The 10,932-nt window shown below is 45.4% G+C and overlaps 1 protein-coding gene across 2 annotated transcripts in view; it reads left to right on the forward strand.

Moving 5' to 3' along the window:
* Nup210l (nucleoporin 210 like) overlaps positions 1-10,932 on the forward strand; it is a 92,177-nt gene that overhangs the window by 68,034 nt on the left and 13,211 nt on the right. For both annotated transcript variants that reach the window (XM_010643966.2, XM_010643965.2), the window contains exons 30-33: positions 2,031-2,205; positions 3,405-3,580; positions 6,980-7,197; positions 8,468-8,604. In XM_010643966.2, the coding sequence (XP_010642268.1) occupies positions 2,031-2,205; positions 3,405-3,580; positions 6,980-7,197; positions 8,468-8,604 (706 nt within the window). The remainder of the gene's footprint in view (positions 1-2,030; positions 2,206-3,404; positions 3,581-6,979; positions 7,198-8,467; positions 8,605-10,932) is intronic.

Consider the following 10,932-nt stretch of genomic DNA (forward strand, 5'->3'; position numbering starts at 1 on the left):
CCCACCAGAGATTGAACTCAGCACCTTGCGCTTGTGAGGCAGGTGCGGCTCCACTGAGCTACATCCCTGGCAGTCCTGGTTCTACATTTCCATCACCACCAAAGGAGATTCCGTGCCCAGTGAGCAGTCACTCTTCATTCTCCCCGCCTCCCAGCCCTTAGCAAGCACGAACTGCTTTCTGCCTTTATAGTATCAACTATTGTGGGTATTCGTAGCAGCAGAATCACGGGAGAGCGACTGTGTGGGACTCTTTCAGTTGCCATGTTTCTGATGCTGCACATTGGAGCATCTGTCAGGACTTCACTCCTTTCTCTGACCAATAATTTTCTATTACAAGTATATGAATAAACCACCTTTTGTTTATCCATTCACCCACTGATGGACAGGTTATTTTTACTATTGGTAGGGGCTGGGGGAGAACAGTGTCTAGCTATGTAGCCCCGGCTGGCCTCGAACTTGTGGTCCTCTTGCCTAAAAGCCAGATGCCGGTGGGTTGTTTTTTTGTTTGGTACCAGGGATCGAACTCAGGACTTTGCATTTGCAAGGCAGGTGGCAGCACCACTGAGCTAAATCCCCAGGCCAACCTGCTGGGCTTTACTGTAAACTACCATGCATGACCTTATTTTTACTTTTTTATGATTGTGAACATTCATGTACAAGTATTTGTTTGAATATTTGTTCTCAATGATTGTTAAATGGTTGAATAAATTTTTAATGAAAATATGTAATAGGATTTACATTTCCCCCGAAGTATTAAGGATTGAAAACAGGGCTTCACATAACCCTAAAAAGGCACACTATCATTCCTACGTCACTGGCCTGGATTTGTTGTTTTTTTTTCCTTTCGTACCGGGGATCAAACTCAGGACCTTGTACTTGCAAGGCAGGCGCAGTGCCACTGAGCTAAATCCCTAGACCCTGGATTTGGTTTTTTAAAAGCTAAGTGTGCCAAAGGTGGTGGAAGATGCTTATAATCCCAGCTACTTGGGAAGCAGAGGCAGGAAGATCACAACTTTCAAGCCATCCCAGGCAATTTACCAAGACCCTGTTTCAAAGAAAATTTTAAAAAGGATTGTGGGGGCAGGGTTTGTCTATAATCCCAGCACTTAGGAGGCTGAAGCAGGAGGATTTTTGGTACATTCAAGGCCTGGGCTACATAGTTCAAGACCAGCCTGAACTACAAAGTGAGACCCTGTCTCAAAAATATAAGAAATGTACAGGCCTGGTGATGCACACCTGTAATCTCAGCACTTAGGAGGCACACCAGGCTGGACTGCATAGTGAGAACCTGTCTCAAAAGTAAATAAATTTTTAAAAATAAAAAGCGAGGAGTAGGTCCAGAGGATGTAGCTCAGTAGTAGAATGACCCTGGGTTCAATCCACACTACAGGGAAAAAAAGAGCAAATAAAAGAAAAAATATATGAGCATAATCAAAAGGGAGACTTTTGCCAGGCTTGGTGGTACACACCTGTACTCTCAGCACTTGGGAGGCTGAAGCAGGAGGATCACCAGGAGTTCAAGACCGGCCTGGGCTACACAGTGAGTTCAGAGCAAGCCTAGACTACATAACAAGACCGTGTCTCCAAAACAAAAACAGGGCCAGGGATTTAGCTCAGTGGTTCCACTGCCTGCCTCAAAAGCACAAGGTCCCAAGTTCGATCCCCAGTACTAAAAAAAAGAAAACCAAAAAAAAAAAGGGGTAGACTTAACTTGAGGAACAAATAATTACACAGTGTAGAGAATGCCAAGCAGTTTCCTAAAGGGCAGATTTAATAGCGGTCCTGGAGTATTTTTCCCTCCTTTCCCTCTAATCGAAAGGGCCCCAAGAGCTGGGCGTAGTGGTGCTCGCCTATAATGCCAGCACTCAGGAGGCTGAGGCAGGAGGATCGCTGTGAGTTTCAGACCAGCTTGAGCTACATAGTGAGTCAGTCTCAACTACATAGTGAGACCCTGTCTCAAAAACCAAAAAGAAAAGGAAAAGAAAAGAGAAAGGGCCCCAAGAGTCACATTTGCTCCATTTGTCTTCTAGAGAGGGAGCAGCCTTAGTCAGCACCCGAGTACTCCATTGTTTCCCTAATTCGTCCGTGGTTGAGGAGGATGGTGCAGGACTCCTGAAGGCTGGTTCTGTCGCAGGGACTGCTGTGCTGGAAGTCACTTCTGTTGAACCTTTTGGAGTCAACCAGACAACCATAACTGGAGTCCAGGTGAGTCAAGATGCTCACTTGGGAAAAGAAGAAAGGAGCTGGCTTGGTGGTGCATGCCGGCAATCCCTGCACTCAGGAGGCTGAGGCAGGAGGATTGCACAGGCCAGCCTGGGCTCATAGTGAGCTTAAGGCCAGCCTGAACTACATAGCAAGATCCTGTCTTGAAAAACAAACCAAGAAGAGCTGGAATTTAGCTCAGTGGTTCCGCCGCCTGCCTCAAAAGTGCAAGGTTCCAAGTTCTATCGCCAGTACCAAAATTTTAAAAACCAAGGTGGGAGAGAGCTAGAAACTTCTATAGAAACCAGAAATGAACCCCTAAGAGACACCAGTCTTGCCATGGTTATAAATCATCAAATTTTTTTAAAAGTCAAAATCAACTTTAGAACCTTTTGTGATAAAAGAGATTAGCCTCAATGTGATACAGTTGTCTTCTGGGCATGTAGCTCTGCGGTAGAGCACTTGTATAGCAATTCATGAGCCCTTGGGTTCAATCCCCAGGAGAGCTGAGAAAAAACAACTACAGAATGAATGATACGATTGTCTTCTGAGCAGCTTCGGCTAAAGGGTTTGTGTGGGAGGAATACAGAACTATTGCTATCAAAATCTGGCTTTGATAGGGCTGGGGATTTAGCTCAGTGGTTCTGCTGCCTGTCTCTCGCAAGCGCAAGGTCCTAAATTCAAACTCCAGTTTAAAAAAAAAAAAAATCTGGCTTTGATATAGTTTTAAAATTTTAGAAATAGAAATGGGCTTAGACTGCTTTTTGGTATTTTGGCTAAGATCAAATAGCGGCCTCAGAGATAAGTTAGTTTAATGCACTTGAAAACATCGGGGCCCAACATGGGGCGCATGCCTAAAATCTCAGTACTTAGAGGCTGAGGCAGGACCATCCCCATGAGTCTGAGGCCATCCTGGGATACACAGTGAGTTCAAGCCTAGTCTGAATTATTTAGTGAGACCCTGTCTCAATCAATCAATCAACACAAGCTAAATTTTCTTTAAAAAAATGTTAGCCATTCAATGTCCACTGTCTTCCAGCTACTATCTTGGCTCTTTATATGGATTATCTCTTCTGTATCATGAAAATGAGGCAGGTGTTACGGCGCCTGTTTGAATGATAAGACATCTGAGCCTCAGCCACACAGCCTTGTGTGCTGACCACAGCCTGCCCTCACAGCAGGCCTTGTCTCCATCTCCACAGGTGGCTCCAGTGACCTACCTGCGTGTGAGCAGCCAGCCCAGACTGCACACAGCCCCAGGAAGGACCCTGTCAGCCTTTCCAGTGGGCATGGCTCTCACCTTCGTTATCCAGTTTTACAGTAGCATTGGAGAGAGATTCCATACGCACAGCACTCAGCTTTATCTTTCTCTGAACAGGTACGATAGGAAGTCAAAGCACTGTTTCTGCAATCCCAGCACTCTGGGAGGCTGAGGCAAGAGGATTACAAGTTTGAACCCAACTTAGCGACTTAGTGAGATCCTGTCTCAAAATAAGAAAGGACTGGGCCAGGGATTTGGCTCAGAGGTTCTGCCACCTGCCTCACAAGCGCAAGGGCCCCAGTTTGATTCCCAGTACCGAAAAATAAATTAGAAAGGACTAATGTAGCTCAGTGGGAAAGCCTTGGGTTCAATCCCTAGTACTTAAAAAAAAAAAACAGTTGTTGACACTGGGGTAGGAATCTTACATGTTAGACTAGCAGCTCTAGTAACTTTTTTCACATTCGGGCTTGGAATCTGATCTTTATTTCTCTTTTTAGGATTAAACACCGGCTGGGGGTATAGTTTAGTGGCAGAGGACTTGCCTAGTATGTATCAGGCCCTGGGTGTGATCTCCAATACCATACGAATAATATAAAAGATCAGGTTTAGTTAAAGAATGGTTTAATTATCAATGAAGAAACATTTCTGCCAGGCGTGGTGCCAGATACCTGTAATCTCAGCACTTTGGAAGCTGAGACAGGTTCCTCACTGCAAGTTCAAGGCCAGCCTGGGCTACATAATGAATTCAAGACTGGCCTGAACTACATGGCAAGACCCTGTATCAAAAACAAATAACAGGGCCGGGGATTTAGCTCAGCGGTTCGGTGGCCTGCCTTGCAAGCACAAGGACCCGAGTTCAATCCCCGGTACCAAAAAAAAAAAAAAAAAAAAAAAAAAACAGAAAGCTGGGCATGGTGGTACACGCCTGTAATCCCAACAGTAGGGAGGCTGAAGCAGGAGGATCACTGCTAGTTTGAGACCAGTCTGGGCTAAGCAGTGAGTTCCAGGTCAGTCTCAACTACATGGTCAGACCCTGTCTCAAAAAGAAAAAACAGCTGGGCGTGGTGGCGCACGCCTATAATCCCAGCACTTGGGAGGCTGAAGCAGGAGGATCACTGAGTTCAGACCAGCCTGGGCTACATAGTGAGTTCCAGGTCAGTCTCAACTGCATAGTGAGACCTTGTCTCAAAAAAACAAAATAAATAAGCCCCCAATGATTAATTAATTAATACCAGGAGGCTGAGGCAGGAGAATCACTATGAGTTTGAGACCAGCCTGGGCTAAATAGTGAGTCAGTCTCAACTATATAGTGAGATCTTGTCTCAAAACACCACCACCCCCACCAAAAAAAAACAACAACAACAAAAGAAAATGAAATAGGGCCGGGGATTTAGCTCAGTGGTTCTTCCACCTGCCTCACAAGTACAAGGACCCAAGTTCAATCCCCAGTACCAAAAAAGAAAGAAAGAAAAGAAAAATTTCAGTAGATTTTTAATCTACCAAGGCTGAAGTCACAGAAAAGACCCAAAGACAACTAAATGGTTTGTTCTGTTTTGCTTTGCTTGTTTTGGTTCAGTATGGTTTGGTTTGGTTTTGGAGATAGGATCTTGTTATGCAGTTTAGGCTGGTCTTGAACTCACTATGTAGCCCAGACTGGCCTCAACCCTCTTGACCCAGCCTTCTGAGTGCTAGGATTACAGGCATGCACCACTATGCCAGCTGTAGAGTGTTATTTAAAAGCTTTATTGGAAGAAAAATTTTAAAGCCGTTACATTGAAAACACACTAATGTTCTCATCAGAATTGAGGGAACTCGAATGGAGACTGAAGCTGGAGCATCACAACTTTAGGTACAGCCTGCACTATACAGCAAGTTCCAGGCAAACCAGGCCGGGTGTGGTGGCGCACGCCTGTAAGCCCAGCACTCGGGAGGCTGAGGCAGGAGGATCGCTGTGAGTTGGAGACCAGCCTGGGCTACATAGTGAGTTCCAGGGCAGTCTCAGCTACATAGTGAGACCCTGTCTCAAAAAACCAGAAAAACAAACAAACAAACAAAATGAACAAAACAAACAAAAAAGAATGGAAGGAAGCCAGGCTTGATGGTATTTGCCTGTAACCCCAGCACTCAGGAGGCTGAGGCAGGTGGATCACTGTGAGTTTGAGGCCAGCCTGGGCTGGTGAGTTCAAGGTAAGGCTGAACTACATAGTGAGACCCTGTCTCACAAAACTGGAAAAAAAAAAAAAAAAAAAAAAAAAAAAAAAACAAAGGAAAAAGAAGCCAGGTGTAAGGTGCCTACCTGGAGAACTGCAAGTTAAAGACTAGGCAAACAGAGATCCAGTCTCAAAATTAAAAATAAAGATATAGGTTAGTGGTAGAGCCCTCTGGATTCAGTCTCCAGTGCACGTGTAGATACACACACACTAATTTTTTTTTTTGTTTTCAGTACCAGGGATTGAACTCAGGACCTTGTGCTTGCAAGGCAGGCACAGTGCCACTGAGCTAAATTCTCCACCCTGAATTTCAAGTTTTTTAAAAAAGGCTAAGGGCCAGGCATGCATGCCTAAAATCCCAGGACTCAGGAAGCTGAGGTAGGATGATCATCAGGTCAAGGCCAGCCTAGACTGCATAGCAAGACCTTGTCTGAAACAAAAGCCAAAAGCTGGCTGGGCATAGTGGTGCACACCACCCCTGTAATCTCAGCACTGAGGAGCTGAGTTAAAACAGTTGACTTGAGGCAGGCTCCAGAACCACTGAGCTAAATTCCCAGCCCGAGGATTGACTTGAGTTCAAAGCCAGCCTGAACTACACAGGGAGACCCTGTCTGAAAAACAAAAACCCAAGGCTGGGATGAGCTCAGTGCTCGAGTGCTTGCCTGAAATCTAGCATGCTGGAGGCCCAGGGTTCAGTTCCAGCACCAAAAACAAAAAACAAAAGAGGGGTAGTGTCTGAGGGTACTGAGGATGTAGCTCAGTGTGGAGACACTGGGTTCCGTACCTAGTAACCACAAAAAATAAATACATAAGTAAAAATTGTAAAAGAGCTGGAAGCCAGACATGATGACACATACCTATAATTGCAGTATTCTGGGAGGCAGAGGCAGGAGGCTGCAAGTTCCAGCCCAGCCTGGGCAACATAGTGACCTAGAGAGACCGTCTCAGAACAAAAAATGAAAAGGGCTGGGTACGTGGTTTAGCAGAGGCTCTGGATTCAATCCCCAATGCCCACACACACACAGGAGAGAAGGGAAACGTCTGCTAAGCACTATGCATATGAAGATACTTGCAGTTGCTTACTCTTGGTTGAAGAATTCCTTCTGAGCTTTGGGGTGTTGAAAGTACACTATTGTAGTATGGTCCCCGCAAAAAAGAACTGTGCCATATCTAATGTCTCTTTGCAGAGATTGTTTCTGTTATTTTTTTGTGGTACTGGGAATCAAACCCAAGGTCTTGTTGGCGCTCAGCAAGCACTCTACCGTGGAGCTTCACCCCTAGCCATTCTTTTTGTATCTACTTTTAGAGATGACCTGCTGCTTATTGGACCAGGGAGTGGGAACTATACGTACACAGCCCAGGCTGTGAGCAGAGGGCTAACACTCGTGAGGCTCTGGGACCAGCGGCACCCAGGCATGGCGGACTACGTCCCCGTTGCCGTGGAATATGCCATCGAGCCAGACACCGCGTGGACCTCCGTGGGGGACGTCATCTGCTTCAGCACGCATCTTGTCGACGAGCATGGTCTGAAGGCCTTCCCTCTCCTCCCCTCCCCTCACCACAGAACTTTAGAGATTTCCCCCGAGTTACCTAACCCTGCGGGCCCCTCGCTTTGGAGTGTTTGTTGTATTACCTGGTAATTCTGTCTGGCTGGCCCTGCTCTCAGTACTCAGCCAGTGTACTGAACAAGGGCCTGCTGAACACATGGCGTGTTACACGGTGCACATCATGTTATGACCTTCACTGCCCGCTCAGCCAAACGAAGGAAAAGGAAGCAGTTGTGTGTACGCCATACTGTGGGCCCCATTTCAGGGCTAATTCCTAATAGACCGTCCCTGTGGTAGGTACGTGTGGCCTTCTACTGGGCTAAACTGTATTCTTGATCAACAAGGCACTTCTGGTCTAAGGCGTACTACTGCGTTCAGGAAAAGCCATAGTGAATCAGTCCTCGGCTTGGAAGTGTGGGCTCTGGCCTTGCAGCCAGCACACTCTGTGGTGTGCACACCGCCTTTGTCCCGCAAGCACAGCTGGCTGGTTTGTGGTTTTGGGAATTATGGGTAAAGTGCTGAGCTGTAACGCTGGGCCTCATTTCACATTAGCTGTGTGTTTTGGACATGATAAAAAGATGCCTGTATTTGCCAAGATCAGATCCCTCAGTCTAATCACAATTGACTTGCGAGTGACCACTATCAAGGGTGCCAGGATCAGTAACCTTGTGATTAGTACTCTTACCTAATCTTTCGCATTCCTTTGCCACCTTCAGAACCCTTCTGCCAGTTGTCACTCTCCTGCTGGCAACAGTCTGTAGCTCAAAGCACACTCATCCTTAGAGAAAATCTAAAAGTTTAGTAGAGAGGTACCCTTGCACATAAGAAGAGCTTTTCTTTGTCCTAGGAGAACAGTTATACTCTGAGCAGTTCTTCTCGTTCCGGAAGTCTAAAGCAGGCCTTTATTTTGCTGTCATAGTATATAAAGGGGAAATGCTGGTCAGAAAGAATTTACCCTCAAAGTCACACGCTCTTCCTGGGAATAGATGTTCACCTTAATGAAGACAGAACGGTCTTGAGTGCTCTGCTTATTTGGAGTTTAAATAAGGATACAGTGAGTCCAGCATGATGGTGCACGCCTATAATCCTAGCACATGGGAGGCTGAGGCAGGAGGATCACTGCAAGTTCAAGGCCAGCCTGGGGTACACAGTGAGACTCTATCTCAAAGAAACCCAAAAATAAAAAATAAAGGTAGAGTAAGTGACATGATGGTTGCAACCAGGTACTTTCTTTTGACTTTTTCCAGGTGAGCCTGGAATGTGGATGATCTCTGATGACAGTGTTCTACAGATGGATGTTGCCACTGGAGTTGGCGTGGCCAGGAATCCCGGAGCCGCACTGATTTTTCACGACATCCCGGGAGTAGTGCGAACATATCGAGAGGTAACCCTGATTGCTCTGGGCTGAGAGCCTGGAGTGGCTTTTCTCCACACAAAAAACTCTTCCTATGGAGAGACATGCCTCACAAGTATAAGCCAGATGGGAGCTTTGCTAGAACATAAACAGTGTTTCTCATTCTTCACCAGAACAGGATTACACTGATTTCTGTTTTAGAGGTCACTGTGGTTACTAAATGTGGCATGGGAGCACATGTCAATAGTCCCAGCACTTGGGAGCCCCAGGCAGGCGGATCATGAGTTCAAAGCCCACCTGGGTTAAGTAGTGCCTTCAAGACCACCCACCATCCAGAGGCTAGGATTAAGTGGTGAGGCCCTGTCTCAAAAAACAAAACAAAACAAAAAAAAAGCCAGATCATTGGGATCGCTAATTGATACTAGATAGTAGCAGCAAGGGCAGAAGGTGAACGAAAATTTAGGAATCTAGGGCTGGGGATTTAGCTCAGTCGTTCCACCACTTGCCTCACAAGCAAAGGTCCTGAGTTCAATCCACGATACAAAAAACAAACAAACAAACAAAAATTTAAGAATCTACTGCAGTAATCTAGGTGAAATATGATGGCGGCCCATGGTGGGAACAGGAGGTAGTGAGAACTGGAACAGATTTTATGGGTAGAGCCAATAGAATTTTCTGAAAGAATATGTATACATTGTGAGAGAATCAAAAGTGAATCATTAGCCAGGCATGGTGGCGCACGCCTGTAATCCCAGCACTTGGGAGGCCGAGGCAGGAGAATCGCTGTGAGTTCAAGATCAGCCTGAGCTACAGTGAGTTCCAGGTCAGTCTCAACTACATAGTGAGACACTGTCTGGAAAAAAAAAAAAAAAAAAATCACTCCCTAGGTTCTAATGAATTAAAAATTAAACTAAAAAAAAAAACAGAATTTTTGTGCCCCACAGTGAGTGTGACCCCACAGAATGTGACTAGACTACCAACATGTACTAATAAAAAGGAAGATGAGCTGGGGATTTAGTTCAGTGGTTTAGGGGCTGCCTTGCAAGCACAAGGGCCCGAATTCAATCCCCGGGAACAAAAAAAGGAGGATGTCTTCATGATGGTTAGCAGTTCTTGCCTAGTGTGTGTGAGTGAGGCCCTGTGCTCACTCTCCAGTGTCACCACAAGAAAAAAAAAACAGTCTTTGTGGATTTTTTTTTTTCCTAAAGATGGTAGGAATAGTAGATTGGGAATGATTCAGTGGAGAGGGAAAATTCTGTCTAGGAGTAGGGAGAACTGCTGTAGTGAAAACCCTTGATTAGGTGAGATGGGTGACCAATTAAAGGGATTGGTTTTGTTTTTGAGACAGGGTCTCATTATGGAGTTCAGGCTAGTATTGAACTTACTTTGTAACCCAGGCTGGCCTTGAACTCACAGCAATCCTCCTGTCTCAGCCTACCAAAAACAGGGTTTACACATGTGCCCCACCACACTTGGCTTTTTAAAGTTTTTATATCCTCGTACATTTATTATTTTTAATCTTCACAAGCTCACTGAAAGGGTTTTGTCTTTTTCATCTCTGTATTTCCAAGGTCAGCATGGCTGGCACCTAACAGGCTAGTGAGTGCTAGTTAGCAAATACCTCCTTCTTTATTCAGGTTTTTTTTTTTTTTTTCAACCAGGGATTGAACTCAGGACCTTGCACTTTTGAGGCAGGTGGCGGTACCACTGAGCTAAATCCCCAGCCCTGTTGAGCTTTTAAAGTAAATAAATTGGATTCTAAAGTTTTGTTTTGTTTTCTTTTTGAGACAGGCCTCACTATGTAGTCCCAGCTGGCCTCGAACTCAGGGTGATCCTCCTGTCTCAGCTTGCCAAGTGCTGAGATAACAGGTATGCCTCACCATGCCAACTCACAGTTCTTGCATATTAAAAAACAACTATGGCCAGGCATGGTAGTCCACATGGGAGGCGAAGGCAGGAGGATTACTACAAATTCAAGGCCTGGGCTACATAGTGGGTTCCAGGTCAGCCCCAACTACATAGTGAGACCCTCTCTCAGTAACCAAAAAAATGAAAAAAAAAAGTTTAAATTATTTTCAATGGCTTTTCTTGTTTTGGTTTTTGTTGTTTTTTGTTTTTTTGGGTTTTTTTAGATAGGGTCTCACTATGTAGTTGAGACTGACCTGGAACTCACTATGTAGCCCAGGCTGGTCTTGAACTCACAGCGATCCTCCTGCCTCAGCCTCCCGAGTGCTGGGATTACAGGTGTGCATCACCACAACTGGTTCAATGACTTTTCTTTTTCCTCCTCCTTTGAATTTAGAGATTCTCTTATCACAACCACACCCCAGCCTTTTTTTTTTTTTTTTTTTTTTTTTT

The sequence above is a fragment of the Fukomys damarensis genome, unplaced genomic scaffold, assembly GCF_012274545.1.
Source record: "Fukomys damarensis isolate Sample0158 unplaced genomic scaffold, DMR_v1.0_HiC HiC_scaffold_33, whole genome shotgun sequence".
NCBI lineage: Eukaryota > Metazoa > Chordata > Mammalia > Rodentia > Bathyergidae > Fukomys > Fukomys damarensis.